Source organism: Nilaparvata lugens, chromosome 6, assembly GCF_014356525.2.
Source record: "Nilaparvata lugens isolate BPH chromosome 6, ASM1435652v1, whole genome shotgun sequence".
Taxonomy (NCBI): domain Eukaryota; kingdom Metazoa; phylum Arthropoda; class Insecta; order Hemiptera; family Delphacidae; genus Nilaparvata; species Nilaparvata lugens.
Window position 1 is genome coordinate 57,204,609 of NC_052509.1, and position 27,931 is coordinate 57,232,539.

Sequence of the window (27,931 nt, forward strand, 5' to 3'; positions counted from 1 at the left end):
AATGTTCAGTAACATTTTCACCTAGAATTGAAAATAAGCTGGAAATTCGATAAAATGAGATTATTTCAATTGCAAAGTGTTGGCAACAGTTGATTCTATTAAATGATTCACTATGAAGAGATAGCAGACCTCGTGTGTCGCCAGCGTTATTGCCCTGTCACCAGCTGGCTCAAATCTTTGAATAGTAGACTTGAGATGCGCGGGAACACTAGGCGCCAGGTGATCAATTTTCATAACGGCAAGGAAAGTTGTGAGAGTGCGCCACACCAGATTTTTTTCTTCAGGGCTTCTCTTGAATATAAATAAAAATAGAAATCTTAGGGCCAGTTGCACGCACGTCTATTAAATATGGACATTAACGCCGATTAACAAATCAGCGTTAGTTTTACGGGTTCATCTCTGTTCCACACAGATCGGTTAGTTTTCAATCCCGATTAAGTTTTTCGGTTAACTAACCAGGATGTTAACGGTTTCACAATCCGGCAACACTGTAATTTAACCGACAGATTTTATTATTCTGAACAAATAGCACAAAAGTGAGGTTATGTTATTGAAGCGGTGACTATTCAATACGCATGCGCCATAAATATTCAATTCAATTCAATTCAGTTTATTTCCAAAAAACATAATAAACGAATAAGAAATACAATATACAGCATATTTTGGAATCCCCCTACTAGACTATCCATCTGTGTGTAGGGGGGAGTTCCACTTTATACATAATAAGCTTAATCTGCTCATAGAAGTAAATAATAGAGAATACACTTATTGTAAAATCTGACAAAGCATTTATTGGAACGGTTCCACTTGTTACTCGTTCCGCTACTACGTAGACTTCATGTCGTCATTTTGTGCGTCTGCGCTGACCAGTGACGTCACAGTCGGTTCTTCGACACTGCTTTAGTCAAGCTGGTTTTCTATACTTCTATTCGTACATTTTTCGTCGGATTGTTTGCCGTTGCAATTTTAATACTTATACTATTCAATTTTTTGGAATTTAATCTTGTCTTTAGGCATCTTACTTTCTAGATATTTGTTACTTTTTCACCATGCGGTTGCAAACGCTTTGCCTACGTTTCATACACATCCGGCAGCCTCCTTTTTCTGACCAGCATTACCGTTTTCCGTGTCTTTTGCAATGGTTCCTAGTCGGTGTGTGCATCCTGCGCCCGGTCTAAACTTTTCATCTGAATTCATCAGACCTACGAAACATTTTTTAAAAGTGAATTATTCTTCAAATTAATTCGTTTGTTCTATTCTTCAAGTGTGATTCAATTATTCATCGATTTCTTCACTCATTTACTCTGTTAAATCTTTGATAAACTTTGTCAAAAATTGCAACCTCGTGTGAGCGTTCATTGCTATTTATTTGATCTACAGAACGTTTTTAAAGTGTGAATTATTCTACAAATTAATTCATTTATTCTATTCTTCAATTGTGATTCAATTATTCATCGATTGCTTTGCATTTTTGCTTTGATAAACTTTGCTAAGTTCACGACCTCGTGTGGGCGTTCATCGCTATTTATTTGATCTACAGAACGTTTTTAAAGTGTGAATTATTCTACAAATTAATTCATTTATTCTATTCTTCAATTGTGATTAAATTATTCATCGATTGCTTCGCATATTGCTCTGATAAACTTTGTCAAAAATTACAACCTCGTGTAGGCTTCAATTGCCATTCTTTTACAATTGGCTTCACCTCGTGAAACTCAAACTTTCAAGTTCATCATCTCTACCGTTTGGAAATCAATCCAAAATTCCACAACTTGAAGATCGGATTATTCGTTTGGAATTCTACTTGCTCCTGCCTACATTTCCACTGGGGGATTCACCTGCTGTGGTAGACTGTTCCATTCTTGTCATCGCATGGCCAGATCACATCATCGCTTGCTGATGTCCTGTTCCTGTGGGTATTGCGGAGTCATTGCCTGTCTGCCTGGCTGCATCTCCTCTTCAAAATTTTATTCAGGTTATGTAAATCGTTCTATTCAATTTTCATTTACGTATGCATCATTATTGTTTTATTAATGTCTATCTTGACATTCAATTCACTGAGGCCACCGACGCCTACTTATTGATTTATTAATGTCTATCTTGACATTCAATTCACTGAGGCCACTGACACCTACTTATTGTTTGATTAATGTCTATCTTGACATTCAATTCTGAGGCCACTGACGCCTACTATGTTTGATAATGTCTATCTTGACATCAATTCACTGAGGCCACTGACGCCTACTTATTGTTTGATTAATGTCTATCTTGACATTCAATTCACTGAGGCCACTGACGCCTACTTATTGTTTGATTAATGTCTATCTTGACATTCAATTCACTGAGGCCACTGACGCCTACTTATTGTTTGATTAATGTCTATCTTGACATTCAATTCACTAGGCCACCGACGCCTATTAATTCATTGGATTTGACAGCTACCCTTGGCTTTACAAGTGATTCACTAAGGCCACCGACGCCTACTAATTCATTGTATTTAACAGCTACCCTTGGCTTTACAAGTGATTTTCTGAGGCCACTGACGCCTATATAATTGTATTCAATAGTAGCAATTATTCTTGGATTTGACAGCTACCCTTGGCTTTACAAGTGATTTTCTGAGGCCACTGTCGCCTATTAATCGTTCTAATTGATGTCTGTCTTGACATTCAATTCATTGAAGGCCCATGTCGCCTATATTTAACCTGGACAATCTTCACATTATATTTATTAGCTACCCTTAGCTCTTAAGTGTTATTTTAAGGCCAGTGACGCCTATTAATTGTTTGGTCGAAGTCTATCTTGACATTCTAATTACTGAAGGCCTATGCCGCATATTTTTATGTACTCTATTTGTTGAACACTATCTGCAGATCATTGTCATATTTTATTAATAATGATATTATTATTATTCCTCTTATAATTCATTATATTGAACCTTACAGCAATAACTTTCATTATAGCACTCAATTTATATTTATTTCAGGTATCATTAATACTACCTTTTCGATTATTGTCAGGCTTCAATGGTCATTAATGTCATTGACCTAATTTCATTTAAATTTTGTATTTCTCTAACGTTTTTTTCACATGTTGTAATTTTCCCAAGATATTTAACTTAATCTACTTACAATTGTTTTTGTATGTGGCCATCTGCCTATTATTATTTTATTGATCCCAAGATATTTGACACAATTGTTTTTGTATGTGGCCATCTGCCTATTATTATTTTATTGATCCCAAAATATTTGACACAATTGTTTTTGTATGTGGCCATCTGCCTATTATTATCTTATTATTATTAAATCTTATCTTGTTGATTCATTTAGTCTTTTATTGGCGTACTTACCACACTTCAAGCTATCAGTATTTTTATGCACAGAATTCAAAGATTTATTTGTAGGTATTTATACCAACTATCATTCACAGTCCACTGCCCTGACCTTGGATTCTGTCACTTATATTATAGATGTATTAATATTCTGATTATAAAATAGATAATATATTGTGCTGATGTATATTTATACTAGTCCAGCAGTTATCCATGGTTTGAGTTGAGTATTTCTAGATGAAACTTTTACTTCATGTGATTTTTCGGCAATTATGTTTTGTACCGATTCAATGAAAATATCTGTTGCATTGTCAACGTTGTTTTGTTCAATGACTCTATTCCAATTGTAACTAGAAAGTGTGTTCTCACCTTTTTCCAGTCTGTTTTAATAATGACTCTATCTGTATTAGGCGGCTTATGAGTTTTTGTCGATAATATATTCAAGCAAATAGCATAGTGATCGGTACCGAGGACTGCAGAATAACAGAAGATGCATTGAAGAAACGCGGAAGCTTGACAAAAAGTGGTCAATACAGGTTCCGCTGGCCGGCCGTGTGATCTTGTCAATACAGGGCACAAATCCTGCGTCACTCAAAATATCGATATAATGCTCCTCAACAGAGCCAGGGGCAACATCAACGTATCACAATTGAAATCACCTGCCAGAATTCGGACGACACCTGGCGATTGTTCATTGCAATATACGTTTAACGCGTTTATGAATGTAGTTAGATTAGTGCTGGGGCTGCGGTAAACAGCTAGAATTTCGCATGCCACCCCCGCCCAGGTAAAGGTGAGAGAGAGACAGGTGGCCAGACCGCCCAGTACCAGTTCATTGCAAGTGACTGGAAGTCCTTCATCGATGTAGACCATCAACCCATCGCTCTGGTTCAGACTATTGAATGATCTAAAAGAATGGTAACCTGAAATGTTAATTGGATGGCTGTCGTCGTTAAGCCATGCCTCAGTTAATAATACTGTTTTTACTTTCCTTGCCCTATTACCATAGGTAAGGAAAGTATTGCTTTCCGAAAAGAATTAAGGTACCCCAATTTCTAGATTTCTATACGTTTCAAGGTCCCCCGAGTCCAAAAAAGTGGTGTGTGTGTGTGTGTGTGTGTGTGTGTGTGTGTGTGTGTGTGTGTGTGTGTGTGTGTGTGTGTGTGTGTGTGTGTGTGTGTGTGTGTGTGTGTGTGTGTGTGTGTATGAGTGTATGTGCGTCTGTGTACACGATATCTCATCTCCTAATTAAAGGAATGACTTGAAATTTGGAACGTAAGGTCCTTACAATATAAGGATCAAATGCGATTCAAGATCGGCTAAAATGGCGAAAATGTTGTCAAAAACAGGGGTTTTCGCGATTTTCTCGAAAACGGCTCCAACGATTTTGATTAAAAGTTATACCTGAAATAGTAATCGATAAGCCCTATCAACTGCCACAAGTCCCATATCTGTAAAAATTTCAGGAGCTCCGTCCCATCTATGCAAAGTTTGGTTTTAGATTCGCAATTATCAGGCTTCAGGTACAATTTAAACAACAAATTTCAAGTGGAAAAGATTGAGCATGAAAATCTCTACAATTAATGTTCAGTAACATTTTCACCTAGAATTGAAAATAAGCTGGAAATTCGATAAAATGAGATTATTTCATTTGCAAAGTGTTGGCAACTGTTGATTCTATTAAATGATGCACTATGAAGAGATAGCAGACCTCGTGTGTCCCCAGCGTTATTGCCCTGTCACCAGCTGGCTCAAATCTTTGAATAGTAGACTTGAGATGCGCGGGAACACTAGCGTCAGGTGATCAATTTTCATAACGGCAAGGAAAGTTGTGTGAGTGTGCCACACCAGATTTTTTTTCTTCAGGGCTACTCTTGAATATAAATAAAAATAGAAATCTTAGAGCCAGTTGCACGTACGTCTATTAAATATAAACATCAACGCCAATTAACAAATCAGCGTTGGTTTTACGGATTCATTTCTGTTCCACACAGATCGGTTAGTTTTCAATCCCGATTAAGTTTTTCGGTTAAATAACCAAGATGTTAACGGTTTCACAATCCGGCAACACTGTAATTTAACCGACAGATGTTATTATTCTGAACAAATGGTACAAAAGTGAGGTTATGTTATTGAAGCGGTGACTATTCAATACGCATGCGCCATAAAAATGTTCCGTCTGTCGCCAGTGTCGTGCTGCAGACTGCAGATCTGCAGACTGGGATAGGTTGACGGGGTGGCAACTAGTCACGTTCCCATTTGATTGACTTACTAATACTTTTATAAGAATTTAATGAAATTGAAATATAAAAGAATGAAAATGTATACCTTCATCAAATGTGTTACTGCGTTCTGATTCGTAATGCTCTTTGGCTGCTGAAAAAGAAAATATTCACATTCAATTTTTCCATTGTTCTACTGAATTTATAGAAACAACAATTCCACATACTGTACTTTATTACATACTTTTAATTCAAATCTCAATGCATAATAATTATTTTTAACCATTACTTATTAGTTCATTCGAAAACAGCTCTCTTTTCAGCTTCATGATAATTAGTTGCCAACCTTCACTTTCTTAATAAGGAATAAGAATATTTTTATTGCCGTTAAACAAACTTAATTGTAATAGGCTATGTCAGAATAAGGGCTTCTTGTATTTGCATACAAATTAAAAATCAATGTATACTTTTTCAACTTTTTTTTTTAAGTCAAAACATATTGTGAGAAATGTTGAAAAAGGGTACTTTTTATCAAACACATTCCGACATTTAAAGTCATTTTTATATCATCACTTGAAAATCACATTAAAAGTCAAAACATATTGTGAGAAATGTTGAAAAAGGGTACTTTTTATCAAACACATTCCGACATTTAAAGTCATTTTTATATCATCACTTGAAAATCACATTAAAAGTCGAAACATGTTTTAAGAAATGTTGAAAAAGGGTACTTTATCTCACAACATATTCCGACATTCAATGTCATTTTTATATCATCACTTGAAAATCACATTAAAAGTCAAAACATATGGGAGAAATGTTGAAAAAAGATACTTAAATTTTCTATTTCAATGTAGTTTCTAACCTACTAACATCTAATATAAAAATTTCTATCAAGCTGAATACTTTTATTAAGCATATCGCCAATGTCAAGAGCTCTCATAGTAGACCTACTGATAAATCATTGTTGAAAACAAGACCTATTTGGCCACTGACCTGAAATTCTACTTAAGCTTAGGCTACATACTTTATAAGGTTCATAAAACCTAAATCATAGTAATGGAATAAAATAGATTATTCCTAGATAATAGTATTAATTGACCGAGCGAAGTGAGGTCTAAGATTCATAAAACCTACATCATAGTGATGGAATAAAATAGATTATTCCTAGATAATAGTATTAATTGACCGAGCGAAGTGAGGTCTAAGATTCATAAAACCTACATCATAGTGATGGAATAAAATAGATTATTCCTAGATAATAGTATTAATTGACCGAGCGAAGTGAGGTCTAAGATTCAAGTCGACGGTTTGGCATTTCTCTTAATGTTTAAATGTTTAAACGTTTATATGTTGCGCATTTACGGCGAAACGCGGTAATAGATTTTCATGAAATTTGACAGGTATTTTCCTTTTTTAATTGCGCGTCGACGTATATACAAGGTTTTTGGAAATTTTGCATTTCAAGGATAATATAAAAGGAAAAAGGAACCTCCTTCATACGCCAATATAAGAGTAAAAATCAGAATATAGAATTATTCATCATAAATCAGCTAACAAGTGATTACACAGATGTGTGGAGAAGCCAGTCTATTGCTGTATTTCCATAAGGTCTATAGTTTCAATCAGGTACTTGTGGATGAGAATACTGCGTGAGGTCTACTGTTCACAGAACTACTAGTAGATAATACTAAAAAAGGGTACGATTATCATCTTATTTCAATTATTAAAAGTAGCCTTGCTATCCATAATGGAAAATCAATACAAACACTTCGAATCGTATCGAGAAAAATTTAAACAGTAGCATTATGAAATTGGAATTGAATCGATTTTTATATAATTAGTGAATACAATTTTATTTCTACTCACGGATATTCCTGCATAAATCACTGTTGATGAAAGTGTATTTGTCATCCACGGCTGGCAGAAACTTACAGGCAAATAGCATAGCGGTGGGCCCAGGACAACTGAGCAATATCAGTCGGAAGATTTCGTTCATCAACTTTTGTCTGCAATACAAATCATACATTTAGCGTTATAAAACTAATTTATATTTCATTTTCTAGAGTAGAAATACTTTATATTAAACACTGTGGACATAGCTCAAAATTACTAAACAATCGTCTTACAACCATATTATGTTTTAGTGATTTTGAATTACGTTGACCGAACGTAGTGAGGTCTATGTTTTAATTCGATTTGCTTTTGTCTGTCTGTATGTAACGCGATTACGGCCAAACGCGTGGATAGAATTCGATGAGATTTGGCAGGAATATTCATTTTTCAACTGCGAGTCGATGTATACACAAGGTTTTTGAAATTTTAAGGATAATATGGAAAGAAAAGGAATTCCTCCATACTCTGATATCACTATTATAATCTACTTTGAAGATAGGATCAATAAGACTATAGAATTATTCATAATCAATCAACTGACAAGTGATTATTCATTGCATGCATTACACAGATGTCTGGCCGTGTCTATTTCTATTAAGTAGGGTTTCATTTTTTATATTGCGTGCCCATCAGTATCAATATTCTCACATCTGAAAAACAAATTTAATAGGTGATTAAAAATGAAACTAGTAGTTCTGTGAACAGTAGACCTCACGCAGTATTCTCATCCACAAGTACCTGATTGAAACTATAGACCTTATGGAAATACAGCTATAGACTGGCTTCTCCACACATCTGTGTAATCACTTGTCAGCTGATTTATGATGAATATTCTATAGTCTGATTTTTACTCTAATATTGGCGTATGAAGGAGGCTCCTTTTACCTTTTATATTATCCTTGAAATGCAAAATTTCCAAAAAACCTTGTATATACGTCGATGCGCAATTAAAAAAAGGAACATACCTGTCAAATTTCATGAAAATCTATTACCGCGTTTCGCCGTAAATGCTTAACATATAGACATTTAAACATTAAGAGAAATTCCAAACCGTCGACTTGAATCTTGGACTTCACTTCGCTCAGTCAATGAAAAATGAACAGAATAATGCTGAAGAAATTATAATATTCTTGATTGAAAGAAATTAATTTTAAAATAGTTGAGAAATATTTTTATTAGATGGAAAGATTATCACGAAACTGTATAAATCACCATATGGGATACAAATTCAATCTGAGCTTATTAACATAATAGTGGGTTTTCGATCTTGGAGAAAACAAATAACAGTTTTTAAGAGTAAATTATGATTCAACTGTGAATTGTGATTCAACTGAATCAACTAGAACAGGTGACATCAAATACTTGTGGATGAGAAAACTGCGTGAAATCTACTGTTCACAGAAGTACTAGTGTTATCTATATTTACATAGTGAGATTCACGATAAAGTCATCAAGTTTTTCCATGATAGATACAGTGGCTGAGATTCAAGTGAGCCGATATTCACTTTTTCTTTATACAATATAGGGGGCTACAACAATTATTTAATTACAATTTAAATAGTCAAGTCCGCTTTTTCATCAAAGTGCCATTTTGATGTAGGCCTACTTACCCTTCTTCATTGATCTCGATTCTACTCTTCATAATAGAAATTAACAATGACGCTGAACTCGCAAGAAATCCATTTAGGTTGAGAGAGATGCACTGAAATGTAAAAAAACAAAACCAATATTATCCACAGCAGAAAATTACCCAAAAATGAAGAATCAATCTCAAGAAATGAGCGTTGCAACTCAGAATAATTACTGTAAAAACAATTAATTCATTGAATCATTATGAATTCAAGTGATTATGAACACACTAGTGAAGCATTAACGAATTATTTTAATGAATCTGAATAATCTAATTTAACGGATTATGTTAATAATACAAATAAAAGTATGAGAAAAGATTAATAACAATTGAATAAATATTAAATTAATTTTTTTTAAAATTTCAATCCATATTTGGGAAAGGAACAGTTCTGGGCTTTAAGCCTGTTGTTCCATTACCAATCATTCATAGTTGAGAATGATATTGTATCTATCAATGTATTAATTAAAATGAGATTGTCGTAAAACATCCACTGGAAGGAGAGAACGTTTTTAATAATTGTATGTTTAGTCTATAAATAAATTCTGGCAGCCTAGAAATCGTATATTCATAATTATTCTGATCAATTTTCATAATTTATTCTAGAAGCTAAGAAGTCATGTTAAGTTCATGTAAGATGTTTGATTAATATTCCATCATACTGTTTATTCTTAGACTATAACATCATCTGCTTAGAGTTTATCATGATCAGTGTTCATCATCTGCTTATTCTTGGGGCCGTTTCCGAGCTCGGGATTTAGCTAAGTTCTAGACTTTAAATAGCTCGAGTCAAAAAATTGGCTTTCCGAAACGGGGCGTAGTCGTAGTCATAGTCCAAGTCACGGTTTAAATTAAATTTTGAAAAACTTGAAAATTAAACACAAAATAAAGAGAAAATAATGTGAAGTTTCAGCTGAATTTAGGAAAGTTTCATTTCGTCAAGGAAAAAAAATTCCAATTAGAAAATAAAGATTTATTTTGCTGCAACTATTTCTGCGACTACGTCCCGTTTTGGAAAGCCAATTTTCTGACTCCAGCTGTTCAAAGTCTAGGACTTAGCTAAATCCCGAGCTCGGAAACCGGCCATTAAGCTTGCTACAAGTTGATCCAATTCTTGTTACAAATTTTCAAACTTTTTCTCACCTCGTCTTTGATGAGCTTCAAGGTATTTCTGAGTACATGGAGCAACGACTTTTCAGTATTTGATGACCTTGGTAACTTGAAATTACTAGAAAGACAAACATAACAAGTGCATCAAAAACAAACTCTCTTATGAAAAAAATCGCATGAAAAATGAAGAGATGGATAAATGAATTTAAATTCTAAGGCCCGGTTGCACAAGAGCCTGTTAGATTTTTATCATGATTAAATTTTACAAGAACCAATCAGAGAAGGTTTTCCTGAGAAGAAGGCTTCTCTGATTGGATCTCATGACATTTAATCCGGATTAGAAGTTAAGACAGTTTTGTGAAACCGGGTCTATGGACCGTTTGCACAGTGCAAGTTTAAACGGAATTTTAGCTTAAACTGAATTAAATCGTTTGCTTAGGGGCGCCTGCTCCAAAAATTTGAATTAAAATTCAACCTTAAACCATCAGCTGACACATTATAAAAAATATGACAGTACATTGACTAAAGTGGTTTAATAGTTAAACTTTGTAGAAAGCAAATGTATTTTGTGTTTTTTGTATACTGTATTTTTAATTTTGAGATTAAACCTTAGACCAGTTATAGAATAGACACGCCCCATTGTATATGCATACTGAAAGTCGATGAAGCCAACATCTACTGCCATATCGCCCCATCGTGACGTCAGCATCGGATAGAAAATTTTCTGTAGAGTTTGTTTACATTGTTTTCCATAGCAGATTGTGTCTATTTCAGCGGTAGCGCAGCGTGAGTTGACAATTTTCATGAATAATAATTTACTCCCATCTGAAATAGACACAATCTGATGCCCCGTTTCACCAACCTTGGTCAAGGCATTTGAACATGGTTAAAGTCTATCAGCTGGTCAAATCAGAAATAATTCGTTCCACCAACACCAGTTGAGTTTAACCACGGTCAAACCAATGGTTAAGTTTGATTGCCGCCTGACGGGCGATCAAATTATTTGAACAAGATCAAAAGACTGGATCATCAATTTCCTTGCTTGTTTGTAGGTTACCATATGTTTTTGACGCAATTAAAAATTTTAACGTTTTTAGTGCGATTGAATTTAGTTGTAGTAAGTTATTTATTAGGTTTGTTCTCGGAATCTTTTAATTAGTAGATTATTATTGTATAGAAATAAAGGAGGATTTTTAAAAGGATTTGCTTTACTCTTTTATTACACAGTAGGCCTATGTTATTAAATCTTTACATCAACCAATGTATCTCATTAGAATTGGAATGTTCTTTTTTTCATAAGAAATTGTCAAAATTGATGGTCATTTGTAAATCTCTTTATACGAGAGTAATCAATTCATATTTGAAATATTATTATAAATTATTATTATAGATGTGTGACTATACAAGACGTCTGTGCCAGGGGGGTATATAAGAAGGGGACCCAGGGGGCCTGCCCCGAAATAATGAATATAAATCAGTACAGTAATTACAGAAAAAAGTACAGTAATCTGAATTTTTGACGGCCTGACCATGGCTTACTTTAGATAAAGCCCTCTATCTATAGTAGGCTGTGGCCTGACGGTAGAGTAAAAAGAGCATTCAGCGCAAATTACCCTCTGAATATGAGCAGCGAAACTGATATTGAGTATCATGGAATGTTACTATATAACAGAATTTAATTTGGATTTTCGTTTAATAATAATTATTAATTCATTAGCATTTTAAAAATTGCAATATCTCAGTAATTTCTATCCATAAAAATCAGATGTAGCCAATAGCAAGCCAGCAAACATGTTGGCCAACTTCAGAAAAGTACAGCTACAAGAGTTGACCATGTTCAAATTTGACCGACGGAGTTTTGATCTATCCCGAGGTTGGTGGAGCAGTTGTATGTTTGAACGAGTGATCAAATTTTGACCATGGCTAGGCTATATTTGATCTAGGTTGGTGAAACCGGGCATGAAAGTTTTCTATCCGATGCTGACGTCATGATGGGGCGATATGGCAGTGAATGTTGGCTTCAGAGGCTAGACTTCCCAGCGTGTCTATTCTTTAACTGGTCCAAGGATTAAACCACCAGCTGATTCAATTGCGTTTAAGCTTTCAAAATTGCGTTCAAGTTTTCACTGTGCAAACGGCAATACATATCAATTACAATTTCATACTAATCTATGGTATTATGCTATTTTTAATCCTTGTTCTGAAGCTTCAATATAGCCCAAAAACAACAAATCAAAATGAAATACATTATTTATTTATTTATTAGATAGAGCGAACAATACAATAGTCGGAAAAGAAAAAACAGGCTATTGCCCAAAACTTTTTCAATTTCCTGATTTTGTCACAAATCGTCCAAATATTATGGTTTAAATATATAACGTGACAGGTTTAGAAAAGCTACCGTATCAGTTAATCTTTGAGGAAAATAAACCAATACTGTAAAATATGGTGAATTTGACAAAAATGGAGTGAATCTTTAATCAATAAACTTGGTAATATCGGGGACCGAGCTTCGCTCTGGAGTACAAAAGCATAAAAAAATTATTACGAAAGCAGAAATTATAATAACATTCATACAGAATGGTTCTAATCACAGTAAATTGAGATTAATTCCCAGAGTAATGAAAAAATTTCCCTCACAAAGCCCCAATTGCACAAAAGCCGGTTAAATTTTAATCCTGATTAACTTCACGTGAACCAAGTCAGAGAAGACAATTTCAAAAAGATGGATCTACTGGAATTAATCAGGATTGATAATAGCCCGGCTTTTTTGCAACCGGCACTAAGTACCTGATTGAATGATTACAAAAGTTCAACAGCTGAGTCATAATTTTGACACAGTCCCACACACATGAACTCGCTCACTCACTTCCATCACCAACAGACGACAAAATAATTATTATCAGCTGTTTTTTCCAAGGATGAATAATAATTATCCTTTTAATGTCCTTCAGCAAGTTTTCCTAGCGATGAGACCTAGTGCAATCGAATCTTTATATTATAATGTTCTGAATTTAGTGAGAATCGTTAGAGCCGTTTTCGAGATCCGGTGAAATACAAACATATAAACAGAAGTTGCTCGTTTAATAGTAGAGGATAAATGAAGCCAAATTTAACATATTTTCGTTTACAGTGTAATAAATTGAATTCTTGATAAAATTTACTCACCATTTATTTACAGATCTAAAATTTTTTGGGACTACTACTTGAGCCAACTGTGGCTCAATATCGATTATTTTCGAGATTAGATGAAGCAGTCGCCTCTCTTTAACTGCTGATTCTTCCGAATACCAGCACCTGCAAAAAAGTGTATGTTGAGAAATATTACTGTATTTATTTATTTAAGTTGCAAAAAATTTGACAAATTATTTAGGATAAAATCCTAATCCTGCAATTTCAGATTCTTTGCTAAGTTCATACCATAGCTGAACATAATATGCTTTTAATTAAGAAGTGGTTAGATAAGAATACCTTATGTTTGAATATTGAAAACACTAATTACATAACTTTCTCTGCAAATAGAGTAGGGCAGCCTAACGAGAATCAAGATTTGAGACTCCATTCTCAGTGCAATTTAAACTTGGGTAATTGTGATTGTCCCACCATTGAAAAAGTCAATAATACTAAGTACTTGGGAATAATAATTGATGAAAACCTTAAATGAGATGTTCATATTAAAAACATAAGTAGAAAAATGAAATATTTATCTTTTAAATTTTACCAAGTTAAGAGAATTCTTAATAAGAACCACCTGAAAATGATGTATCATGCTCTAGTCAAGTAAATTCTGCAGTATGGCATAGTTGTTTGGGGAGGCTGTTTCAACTGTCATATTGCTGAATTATTTGTAGCACAAAAACTGATAATTAAAACTATATTAAGCAAACCCAGGTTATATCCAACGGATATGGTTTTTTAGTGATTTTGAGGTCATGACTATACGTCAATTATACATAAAAACCGTAATTGAGTACTTAATAAAATATAGATCCGATTTTCCTCTCACATTAAACTCTACACTCAATTATTATAATCTCAGGGCCACTGCTAACAAATATGTAACCAATAACACTATTATATTGAATGTATAAGGAGGCAGTTAATTTACATAGGTACTAAAATAATAAACCTCATTCCAAATCACTTTCTCACGGACAATAAGATCAGCGGAAAAATTAAACTGGTTATAAAAAACTGGACATACAGTAATTTCTTCTTCCATTTAGATATATGACTAGAGATCTCTGCTCCAGCATTGTTTTTTCATAAGTTTTTTTCCAGTGGACTCGCTTACCTTTATTTTGAGTACCTATTCCTTTGTTTTCTTCTTTCCCCCCATTTCTCCCTTCCCTTTTTTCCTCATCACTTGTCTCTTTTCTTCTTTGCCTGCCTATTACATGGCAAACCATAGTTGGCTAGGTATCTTCCTCTCTTTTTTTTCTCTTCTCCAACACACCCAACCACAAAGCCCATGGTTTTTTATATTTTTAACATCTTATTGTATTTTATTTGTTTTGTAATTCTTTGTTATTTTGTTCTGTCTTGTTTTGTGTTTTAATGAATTGAAATTGATTGAATTCTTTTCAAAAAAAAATGAATAAGGGTTAAATGTTTCAAAGAAAATGATGCAGTTCAATAATCATAAACTTACGTAGGACTTAACAGTTCGTAGTTTTTTGAAAGCGGAGCAATTTCGTGATGCTTATTGTACAGTTCTTTCATCCTTTGAGACTGATTCACAGTTGTGTCTCTGTTTCTGCCAATTCCTTCTATCGAGCTTCTGCATATATTTATAAGCTGAAAAATCAAATCAAAATTAAACCTTAAACTTGAACAAGTCAAATACAACAAAAACTTTATTGATTGATTCTTTATTGTTCATCAAAAATAATAGGGAGAGAAAAAATAAGATAACCTTGTGCTATTCTCCCAAATTTAGGTAAGGTTACACATAGTTCGAATTAGGTTATTCTCCCAAATTTAGGTAAGGTTACACATAGTTCGAATTAGGTTAAGTCTTGTAGTTGTTCACTTCGGAAAATTCTCAGTTCTTAGATTTTTTAATTTAGATGCTTTATCTAGCATTTTGGATTTTTTGACATTATTTATATTCATGCATTAGAATGTATATTATTAGAGTTTCATTCCTCTTAGTTAGCTAGCATACAAAATAATTCAAACCAATCGATTTGGTTAAAAAAGCGAAATGGTTTATATATTTATTATTTGGTTTTATGTATAAAAGCGAAATGGCACTCACTCACTGACTGACTTACTCACTCGCAGAACTAAAAATCTACCGGACCAGAAACGTTTAAATTTGGTAGGTATGTTCAGTTGGCCCTTTAGAGGCGCACTAAGAACGGATTTGAAAAAAAATTCCAAAGATACGCCCAAAATCTGCGTTTATCCAGCGTTTTCTCAGCTTTATCGAGAACAAATGAACAGAAAATGTTCAAATTTAGTACAGAAGCTCAGCTGGGGTGTAATAATGTTGTGTTAGAAGGAATTTGCAATAACGTCAAAGATACGCCCAAAATTAGCGTTTTTTGCTTTTACTCAGATTTATCGAGAACAAATGAACAGAAATTGTTCAAATTTAGTACAGAAACTCAGCTAGGGTGTAATAATGTTGTGTAGGAAGGAATTTGAAATAACGCCAAAGACACGCCCAAAATCTGCGTTTTTGGCGAGCGAAGCGAGCCCGCTGATCCTAGTTTTGGACGATCCAGTCGGGGGTCCAGGGGGCGAAGCCCCCTGGCTAGACTGATATGGCGAGCGAAGCGAGGTTCAGATTTTATAGAAAGTTCATCGTATAAGAAAAATGTATATAATGCCAATCATTAGGTGAGAAGTAACTGTTTAGAGACTAATTCAAATACGTGATTATTGTAATAAATACCAACCTTATCTAGACAGTTAGCAACCAAATCCGTTGCGAATGATTGATGTTTTTGAAACTCGAAAAGGATCGAAATAAACCAACGGTCATCTTGTATTTCTTGACATGTGCCGTCTGCAGGGAGGAAATTGAAATAAATTAATAACTATTATAAATAAATTATTAATAATTTGATGAAAAGAGGGTATTCAAAATTACATTGAAAATAATTTAGAAGTGCAACATTACAATATTGTAAATACAAGAGTGCAGCAACAGTTTATTTTCTTTTAATTTTGCTTGAGCAACCTTATTAAAATCTATCATCAATTTCAAATTTCATACGAGAAAAAAATGGAAACTCGTTCTCTAATCAAAGATAAAATTTGAAAGATAGTCTCTGTGCCATTTTTATAAGCTTTTAAATTTCTATGCACTTGAGTGTCTAATGCATATTTTAGACAATAAATATATGATTAATAATTTAATATCTCCATTCGCAGATTGTAATGAGGTAACTTATTCATTATTTGTTCACATGAATGGAAATCCAAACCAAACCAATCATTCCAACTCAATAAATTTGAAAGCTTAGGCCCGGTTGCACAAGAGCCCGTTAAATTTTAACCGTGATTAATTCCAAGAGTATAAATCAGAAAAGGCCTTTTTGATAAGACGGCCTATCTGATTGGTTCTTGCGGAATTAATCACGATTAAAATTTAACCTGCTTTTGTGCGATCGGCACTTTATTTTTTACAATGGGATCATTCTATTTCTATATCTTGATCCTATATTGACTCGTTCTTAGGAAATAATAATGTATCATGTGAAGGTAATGAATAAATATCGTCCTTCAAAGTAGGAGAAAGATGCTAATTATTTAAGGAACAAGCCAAATGAAGCGTTTTTCAGACGTATCGGCAGGACAGAAAGCTCTCCGATTGACTGATTATCAGCTGATTCCTAAACACCAACCCAATCAGCCAATCGGAGAACTTCCTGCTCTGCCGACTCGTCTGAAAACACCAGAAAAACACTTCGTGTGGCTTGGCCCAAAAGGTCAAAACATAGTGGAGGGTAGAATGTATGGATGTGATACTATTAGCAAATAATCAACCAATTTTGTATCAATACTTTGTAAATGAAACAGCAGTGATAAGTTCTGAATAGTGCGTTTGTCTTTTCGATCTCAAAATTTTATTGTTTTTGCAAAGTTTGGTATTTTCCAACTATTTGTAATTCATTTAATTCAATTCAGAAGTATTTTTTAATTTAAAAATAATTTTTGTGTGTGAATTGAGTATGTAATTGAAGAGTTTTGAAGTGACACATAACATAGCTACATTTTGACTGTTGTATAAATTAGAATTGGAACCGTTTTTGGCGTAAGTTAGCCTGTGGTACTTTTCTGTAAGTTGTATAATTCTGAATGATTAAATAAATATATAATTGTGGCTTATATGTTTTTTGTAATAATGTCTATATTTTGAATAAACTCCTCTAGTCGTGTTGTACCCTCGACCAGAGAAATTATTATTATTATTAAAAATTGTATTTTTTCTTTAAGGCTACTCTCAAATATAAAGAACATTGTCCTTTTAAACAATTTTAAAAGAGTACTTAGATTTCTTATTTTTATTTATATAATAGAATATATACATGGATAGAATGTATACATAGTAAAGAAAGAATTTTGAAAGAACAAGACGTTGATATTTATAATCAGAACAGGTTTCATGGTAACATCTATCACATCTTCAGCTGAACTAATACCTGGTTCTGTATTATGAATTAATTTTCGAATAAATAGAAGTGGTACTGACAACATGAACGTCTTTTTCTTTCAATTATGGAGAAATATCACAACATCTCATACCATACAAACAAAAATATAGAATGTATCAGAGGAGGTAGCTATGAATGTTTAGAATAATACACGTATTCAAATGTGTCTTGGAAAAAATGTCACGTTTTTTGGAAAAAATGTCGAGCATATTGGAGCGGCGAAGGTAGGGTAGAAGGTAGAGGGGAGTGGAGACATTTAGATACAAGCATTATTCAAACACTCTCAGCTACCTTCTCTGGTACACTCTACCTTTGCCGCTCTAATAAGTTCTGAAACATTCGAATACATGTATTATTCTCAAAATTCCACTATGCTTTGACCATTATGGAAACCAAAGCCAGGTTTTCATTAGTAAAGTTGATGGTAGAGTTCCCTGGGCAATTACTAACTATCTAGTGAACTCTCGCAATGAAAACATTCATGGTAGAGTAGAGTCATGGTAGAGTACTAGTTTTTGGTAGAGTAGAGTGGGATAGCACCGTGGGATAGTACTGTACAACTTGCCTTCCCCACCACCGCTTCTCACTCTACTCTACTACTACTATGCTAATGAAAAAAAACAATAGGGGTATTCACAATGTTGTTTAAGCCAGCTGAAATGCTATTTGATAACTCTGGATTGTGAACGCCCCATCTGAAACCAACTGCTATAAGCTAACTGCAATAGCGATCCAAGCGGATAATTTGTGTAACTTAAAGTTAGTTTGAAAAAGTAAGATTATAAACATATGGCTGCCGTTTTAACTGAGTTAGCGGACTCAAACCTGCGCCATCTGCTTTCTTGTCTGCTAATTTTTTCTAACGTATACTATAGTATTGAGTTAACACAGACTTAGCAAATAACAGGAGTTAGCGGTTAGCTCGACTTAGCCAGCTAACTCCAACATTGTGAATATCCCTATAGAATAGAAAAATGTATTGTATACATTGAATCGGAGCATATATATTTACATACATATAGTATTCAAATGAAAATAGATTATAACTATTACTCGAGCTAGTAGAGTAGAGTAGAGAAGAGTAGAGTTCTGTTCACTAGACAACACACTTTACCAACTATTCTCAATAGTGAAACTGTTTAGTAAAAACAGTTACTCGACCAAGTAAGTGGAGTAGAGTTAGCTCGGTAGAGTTAGTATGCCAGTTACTCGACCACTAACTCTACTAGTGAAAACCAGGCTTAAGGCAGGCCAATAACGATAGGACATACATGATTATTTATTTATTTAGCGTATGGCATTTTTGTCAAAACTAAGAACATTTTCACACTATAAGTGCACGTCAACGGCTGAAATTTACTGTATTGCCTGGGGACTGGCTACAGTGAAGTTGTTAGGCACGTCTCTCACATTCAAATATGATGTGGTGCACTGTCTGCTCCATCGCCCCACAGTCACATAGTGGGGAGCCTACAAGTCCCCATTTGAAAAATGATGCATTACATCTCCCATGTGTACACAAATGTTCATCATGCATGTCCTGTCGTTAGTGGCCAGTTCAAGAGGGAATACCAACCTAAATTCTGTAGGAAATGAATAGGCCGATCAGATTGGGTGATGTGGGCGGAGCAAATGTCGAATAGCAGCCTTCCATCGTGATTGGCCAACTGAGTCAACATGGCCGGCGAAAAGTACATTTCTGTTCGCTGAGTCGACGAACTGACGCCGCAATCAGTGAATGTTGACCTACAACATGATAAGGATAAGGATAGATAGATAAATGCGATTTTTGGACTTACGATTTTTTGCCGTCCTTATAAATATTCTATTAGATTGAACAGATGATGTTTGTGAAGCTCCGTTCAATCTAATAGAATTTTTAAGGATGACAAGAAATTGTACGACCAAAACATCGATATGTGTGTGAAGCTAGCCTTAGCCAACATTTGTTGGATATTGATTCAAAGTAATTTAATTATTTTAAACTCGATTTAGCTTCAAATGCTGTGTGAAATCAACAAATACATTATAAAAAATTATTGCATGAATTAATATTACAATATTTGCTGTTCTATTGATACAATTGTTACTTGATTGATTCATACAAAAGTACATCATCAAAATGATAGGGAGAGGAAAAAAGGTAACCTTGTACTATTCCTCTTTCAAATTTAGTTAAGGTTTTACATAGTCCGAAATAAATAGTCCTATATTATTATTCTTGTTCGAAATGGATCGACTTCAGACAGTATTTTAAACGTATCATAGCCTACACGTATTAGTAAATGTGTGTAAAGTTCACTCTTTTCTGACATCATGTTTCTATTTTATACTGAGTTATTATCAGTATTCCTAGTGTCCTATTCATAATCGAAACACAATAGTTATTTGTGCAACTAGTGCGCAAAGTGGCAGTTTGCTGCACCGAAAGAAACGTTTACGCCCGAGCCGTAGGCGACGTTTACGGCTCGGGCGGAATGGTTTCTTGAGTGCAGCAGAGGAACTTTGCGCACGTATTTCACATTAGTTTTTCCTACAGTTAGCATTGAATATGAAAAGTGGGTATTATGGGTAAAATTGCCTGATAATGTAGTAGTGTTTGAATGGCGGGGGGCAGCTGTGGGTGTGTGCTGGGTGGCACTGTGCTGTCGCTTTCCTGGTTATAATATAATATAATGAGTAATTAGCGCGTTGTGCTTCGTTGCACCACTGCTCACTATAGCAGCCCAGTCACTGTTACCAACTTCATTTTGATTTTGCTGCACTGTTGCTCCATATAACCTACTAAGGTTTTGCGTTGCCATGTTGCAAATCTGGAGTGCAGAAAAATTTTTCCCGCACTAGAGCGGAAAAGTGATTCTTTGCGTTCTGTAATCAGTGCAGCAATAGCCACTTTTCAACGTAACTGTAGGAAAATAATATTGCATAAGAGCTGAGCTAAAGAGTGCCATTAAACCAAGGAATGGAAAATAAGAATTATTACTATCGTATTTAATAAAACTTTAAAGTGAAAAAACACTCACATTCTTTGATGTGGCGACGTCCATTTCGTGCTGGTGTTGCACATTTTCAAGCCAAACAGAGACACCAGCACGAAACGGACGTCGCCACATCAAAGAATGTGAGTGTTTTTTCACTTTAAAGTTTTATTAAATACGATAGTAATAATATTAGTGAAAACAAGATGGATAACCAACAACGAAAATAAGATGTATGCATTTAATAACTTCAATGATTTATTGGTAAACTTGTTGTAAGTATGGACAAAATATGAAGTATTCAACGAATATTTTGTGCGCTTCAAATAAATACAAATACAGATTGAATTTATATGAATAAATTAGCCCATATAAGTGAAGTGTTTTTATGCAAATACAGCTACAATACTTTACAAATTTATGTTTTATGATAAACATGTGAATGACTTACTTGTTAGCAGAAGATAACTTATTATTAGAAGATGATGTGGTTGGCGTGTGGCCGCTGCGTTGCTTTAACGACGATTTTAGTCGTTCACACGTCTGACTCTTTGATTGGAGTTCGCCAGACTGTTGAGAAAAATCACAAAAAATTGACTTCAGAAAAATTGACATGAATTGAAGTTCAATGACATTTACATAATTCAAACAAATAGACTAGATTCTAGTTGATTGTAAGAAATTCACAACAAATTGACATGAACTGAAGTTCAACGACATTTACATAATTCCAACAAATAGACTAGATTCAGTCACTAGAACAACCAAATCTACAATAATAGTACCAACTCAGTATTGCTGACTACGCAGTTTGAAAAATCCAATCAGAAACTATAAAATTGATGATACTGAGTTTTGTCTGATTTGTCAGTTGGTAATTGTCCTATATGCATAATTTGTAATTGAATTATACAATGATAATATAAAATGTTCTATCAGTATTACTAGTAGTTCTGTGAACAGTAGACCTCACGCAGTATTCTCATCCACAAGTACCTGATTGAAACTATAGACCTTATGGAAATACAGCAATAGACTGGCTTCTCCACACATCTGTGTAATCACTTGTCAGCTGATTTATGATGAATAATTCTATAGTCTGATTTTTACTCTAATATTGGCGTATGAAGGAGGCTACTTTTTCCTTTTATACTATCCTTGAAATGCAAAATTTCCAAAAACCATATAAATACGTCGACGCGCAATTAAAAAAGGAACATACCTGTCAAATTTCATGAAAATCTATTACCGCGTTTCGCCGTAAATGCGCAACATATAAACATTTAAACATTTAGGGCCGGTTTCCGAGCTCGGGATTTAGCTAAGTCCTAGACTTTAAACAGCTGGAGTCAGAAAATTGGCTTTCCAAAACGGGGCGTAGTCGCAGCTTTTATAACAGTAGTCGTAGTTTTTATTTTCTCATTTCTATAATTGGAAATTTTTCTCCTTGACGAAATTAGATATTCCTAAATAATTCAAAATAGATGAAACTTTACACTATTTTTTCGAAATTTAATTCAAACGTGACTATGACAATGACTGCGACTCGTTTTGGAAAACCAATTTTCTGACTCCAGCTGTTTAAAGTCTAGGACTTGGCTAAATCCCGAGCTCGGAAACCGGCCCTTAAACATTTAAACATTAAGAGAAATGCCAAACCGTCAACTTGAATCTTAGACCTCACTTCGCTCGATCAATTAGTTAAAAATGAAATTCATTCATTACATGAACTTTTACTACAATAATTGAAATTCTTCGGATGCGCTTATTCCCTGGTTGGTAATTAGCTGGAAACACACCTGGTGATTCATAAAGGACTTTACAACTTTGATGTAAATTATAAGAAATCATAAAGATTGGTATCTATAAAATATTGTTCTAAATAGATTGCTTTAGGCTATTATTTATTTATTTGTTGATATAATTACAAATCATATGAATATGATCGGGATAGAACAACCGGCATAGTCCAAAACTATTCCGTTCCCAAATTTTGATAAATTAATAATAAAAATTATTAATAAATATTAGTTAACATTTGAGTATAATTGCACTGCTTAGCAAGGATTCTGTGCCCAAATAATAAAATAATACTTGCACATTAGGCCTGTTCGCGGGTCAATTAACTAATTATAATGATGATAGGCCTACAACAATAATTTTACCTCAAATAGAGCAGCGAAGAGAAACTTAAAAAAAATGATGACACACCAATGTATGACGACCTGTGTGTATACGCTTGTCATGTCGTTAGTGGTGCCACCCCTAGGCTGGGCGCACACCAGTTAGTCAAGACAAGACATGATCAGACACGTTTAGTCACATTACTTCACACAGTTGCTTATGAAGACATGTCTAATTGCAATGACAAATCAGTGTGAGTTGCGTCATAAGCATCAATGTGAAGTATTGTGACTAAACGTGTCTGATCATGTCTTGTCTTGACTAACTGGTGTGCGCCTAGCCTTACAGTAATATACGGACTTCGTCGAAGTGAGGACAAGATTTTACAGTTTCAATAACTCACCATGAAATTGATGACAGTGTTTTGATCGGAAATTGTTTTCTCCAGCAAGCGTGTCTTCTCAACCAGGGACCCCAACTCATCTTTTCCTTTGCAAGATTTTAGCCTTACTTCTTCCAAATTACTTCTCAGAAGGCTGATCTGGAAAACAACGAAAATTCAATCATTACATAATTTATTATTATTTTACAAAAGCGACTTACTAGAAGTATTTTAAGCCTAGGTGATGATGATGGGATGAATGATAATACAATGAAGGTAGAGTTATGAATGAATAAAAATTATAGGTTATGCTATCCACTTGAATTGATTTGAGTCCACTTTTCAGTCCAAAAATGAATAAACTAGAAATTCTGAATTTGATTTGATTAAAAACCGAATATAATAGATTGCATTCAATAAACTCTCGAAACTTGAAAATATTGAGTTATTAAGAAAAATTTTGAACCAGAAATAAAACACAAACTACCTAATCATAATCGGCTTACAAACAAATTACATTTCAGAAGTCTGATCTGGGAAACAATAGAATTTCAATCATCGTATACCACAATAAAATTACAAACTATAGTGATATCACGTTATAATGACAGTGGAGAAAGAAATGAGAACGGCGTTGCCGATTCTCTGCCTTGTCACTGCCTTCTATATAGGAGTCTATACGTTGGAGTTTATCCACAAGTTACAATAAATGATTACTCCATTCACTACATCGATGAATAGTGTGATCAACGCTACAAACTTAGTAGCACGGAGGAAAGAAACGTAAGACCTTCCATATTTTCTAGTAATAGTACTAGTAACTTAGCACTTAGTAATGTGGCTATCTGGAAATAGTCTATCATTAAATGTGGTCAAAACTAAATTTCTCCAGTTTCTGACAAAAAATAAGTCACCTTTTCCAATATCCATATCTGTAAATGGTAGGCACATTAGTGAATCGGCTATATCCAAATTTCTGGGAGTTACCATTGATAAGCATTTCTCTTGGATTCCTCACATCACTGAAGTGTGCAGTAGACTTAGTAGAGTGTGTTTCTCACTGAGAATATTAAAGTCACTGTATTAAATAAAGAATATTTACTTACTGTTTTGCATCGGTGATGACTTATGCAATGGAAGCTTGGGGGTTCTCATCCCATTCTAATGAGGTGTTCAAGATACAAAAGCGTGCTATCAGAATTATAGAAGGCCTTCCAGTATATCATACATGTAGAGGGACTTTTAGCAGACTTGGTATTATGACATTTTATGGTCTTCTCGTTTATCGGTCTGTTATATATATATAAGAAGGAATGGTGATTGTTTTGCAACTGTAGGAGCTAGCCACAATTATTCTACAAGACATGGTACCAATTTGCTACTTCCCCAACATCGTCTTGCCTTGTCTGAAGGGGATATAAATGTCCCTGGTATTAAAATTTATAATAAATTACCAGATAGCTTGGAGTCGATTAATAATGATGCTTTGTTAAAAAAAAACTTGAAAAGTTTGTTGTAGAAGGAGAGTTTTACTCGTTGAATGAATTTTTGTCTGGCTGACTTTTTCTGACCTTTTATTATGTTAACTAAATAAAAAAAAAAACATGCTACCTATGTGTATATATTTGTACTTATGACGACTGCGATATACAGACATTTCTTGTTATTGTATTTATGCAGAAAATAAAGAATTTGAAAATTTGAATTTAAATAGTAGAGCGTTACTGATTCTCTGCCTTCTCACTGCCTTCTATATATATATGATAGCTATGATAGTACCGATATGTATGATGTGAAGTTATTATCTGAACATTCTTGTTTAAATATGATGTGAAGTTATTATATTTTATTCGTGTCAAGAAAAACTATTTTTCAATGATTGAATAACACATTTTCATAATTGAGATTAAATATTTTGTTGAATAGTTATATTTCTACATGTTGGGAAACGATTTGGCAACGTTGCAGAGCTGGAAAAGGATATCGATATCTTATTTCTCGAATGATAGACAAGGATAGCAACACCAATGTTGATCAAATACTGCCATCATAACGTGGACCACACTATCATCTATCGTGGTTTACACCTCACGAGAGATTTATTTCCAAACTACCCGAATGAAGGTGGATTCACACATATATCAGTATCAGTGAAAGTGTCCGGCACAGTGAGAATATCATTCCCATAAGTTATAATGGGACTATTCATACCAGCTCAACCGGGCTGAGTGAGAATGGTCCCATTAGAACTCATTGAAATCATATTTCCACTGATTCTGATGTGGGAATTCGCTTCTATTGTGAAACCAAGAAAAATTGCATACTAACTTCTCCGTCCTTAGTCTGTAATTCATCCTTGAGCTTTGCTACTTGAGAAGAAGACGTTTCACAATTGCATTTGCTGGGTTGTGGAGTTTTTGTACTGATGTGAGATTCTGGAACTGAAAAACAATGATAAATTGGAGAGGACATATGGATCATGATCTTAAAAAACTGAAGATTGTAGGCTATTTAAAAGTACAGAAAGTAATCAGTTGAGCAATAAAGTAGCTGCTATCTTAAAAATATTAAAACTATGAAGGGTTTATAGTTATTTGTGCAACTAGTGCGCAAAGTGACAGTTTGCTGCACCGAAAGAAACGTTCACGCCCGAGCCGTAGGCAAGTGCAGCAGAGGAACTTTGCGCACGTATTTCACATTTAATTTTTCCTACAGTTACCATTGAATATGAGAAGTGGTTAATTGAATGATTATGGGTAAAATGATGGCTGAAATCCATCAAAAGTTTGTGTGTTGTGTGTCTGTTATTAATAGCAACTTTAATTCATTTAAAAATTAATAATCCAATTGAAGTTGAAAATTCTCAGCCAAAGTTCTCATTTTTATTCATTCAAGAATCAGAAAAAAATACAGATGGAACAAAAACTTCACATTCAAAATACACGCCAACAGCTTGTTGGCTGAACCGAGATGCAAGATGGCTGAACACAAGATGGCTGAACCGACAAGCGCGCGACCTAGCGGGAAGAATCGTACCTAAGTTTGTTTCATCCAGCTAAAAATTACTGAAACACGATTCAGAAATTTAGACTTTTGCTCAAATTAACGAAAAAAATGCTCAAAGTAAACTGAAAAATATTTATAAAAATAACATAGACAACAGAGAATATTTATTGTAGTATTTTTATGTTTTTTATTATTTTTATTTATATGAATATCGAACGGTAATCATTTAACCTCAAAATTTGAATTTTATAATGTATATTTGCTACTTTTCTCATTTCTTGGAGTTGAAATAATAATTATCAATAGAAAAGAACTATTATTTATTATTTAATGATGAGAATTCGTAAATGATGATTATTTAATTATGATTTAGATGAACATTATTCTTGTTTTGGATTTCTAGATTGGGATTTTATCATAAATGTAGGGTAGCCATTGAAATGATTCTTATCTAAATCTAACCACAGTCATTTTTACCAACTTAATGTTTGTTTTTGTGCACTAATCCTCCATATAACCCACCAACTATTTTGTGTTGCCATGTTGCAAATCTGGAGTGCAGAAAAAATTTTTTCCTACAGATACCCTGAAAAGTGACCATTTCTGCACTGATTGCAGGCTGCAAAGAATCACTTTTCCGCACTAGTGCGCAAAGTGAGTACTTTGCGTACTCCAGATTTGCAGCATGACAACGCAAAATAGTTAGTAGGTTATATGGAGCACCAGTGCAGGAAAATCAAAATTAAGTTGGTAACACTCATAGTGAGGCCCACGTTATAATGGCAGTGGAGAACAACGTTCTACAGGGTGATTTTTAGTCCTGTTACCCAATTTTTGATGTAATTTATAAACGGAAATTTGGGTATTAATAAAAATAATATTTGCTATTTACAAAAGAAAATTAATATTTTATTACTCACATTTCTTAGTTACTTAAAATTATTACTCCATATGCTCAAAATGTCCACCCATTGAGATTATACACGCTCGGACTCTTTTCACCATATTAGCAGAAACCTTTTTCAGAGTTATATTGGAAATATTCGTGATTAAGTCTGTAATATTGGCTCTCAGTTCATCAATATTGTGAGGATTGTTTTGGAAGGCCTCAGACTTAATGTAGCCCCACAAAAAGTAATCAGGGGATGTGAGGTCTGGAGACTTTGGAGGCCATAAACCATCCAGAATTGTTCCAGAATGAAAACCTGTTGTTCTATGGTAAAAGACATTCTGTTCATAACATGACCGGAATCATCACAAAATGTTACACAGCTTAAGGATAATAAACTCGCACTGCCTTGTGTATACTGAGTGAGTAGGGCTACCAACTTTGTGCAACAAAACAAAATTTCCCTTTATTAGGGGAAAATTGCCATGTATTAAAAATAGGGTAACAGGACTAAAAAATCACCCTGTATTTATTATGTGCCTTGATTATAGTCATTTCAATGCTTACATAACATAAACCCCCTTCAAGCAGTCAGATGAATTTTCAATTGAATTACTAATCATTATAATTCAATTTTAAATAAATTGAGGTTTTTATTAATAATAAAGTTACACAGAAAAACATTTGATGGATTTC

General features: G+C 34.0%; 1 protein-coding gene across 1 annotated transcript in view; it reads right to left on the bottom strand.

Annotated features, from left to right (window-relative positions):
- LOC111050263 overlaps positions 1–27,931 on the bottom strand; it is a 92,451-nt gene that overhangs the window by 3,135 nt on the left and 61,385 nt on the right. Inside the window, 11 exon segments of the mRNA XM_039431492.1 lie at positions 5,660–5,707; positions 7,423–7,562; positions 9,060–9,151; positions 10,223–10,307; positions 13,358–13,486; positions 14,841–14,986; positions 16,096–16,205; positions 19,433–19,602; positions 21,286–21,404; positions 23,362–23,499; positions 25,669–25,781. Of these exon segments, the coding sequence (XP_039287426.1) occupies positions 5,660–5,707; positions 7,423–7,562; positions 9,060–9,151; positions 10,223–10,307; positions 13,358–13,486; positions 14,841–14,986; positions 16,096–16,205; positions 19,433–19,602; positions 21,286–21,404; positions 23,362–23,499; positions 25,669–25,781 (1,290 nt within the window).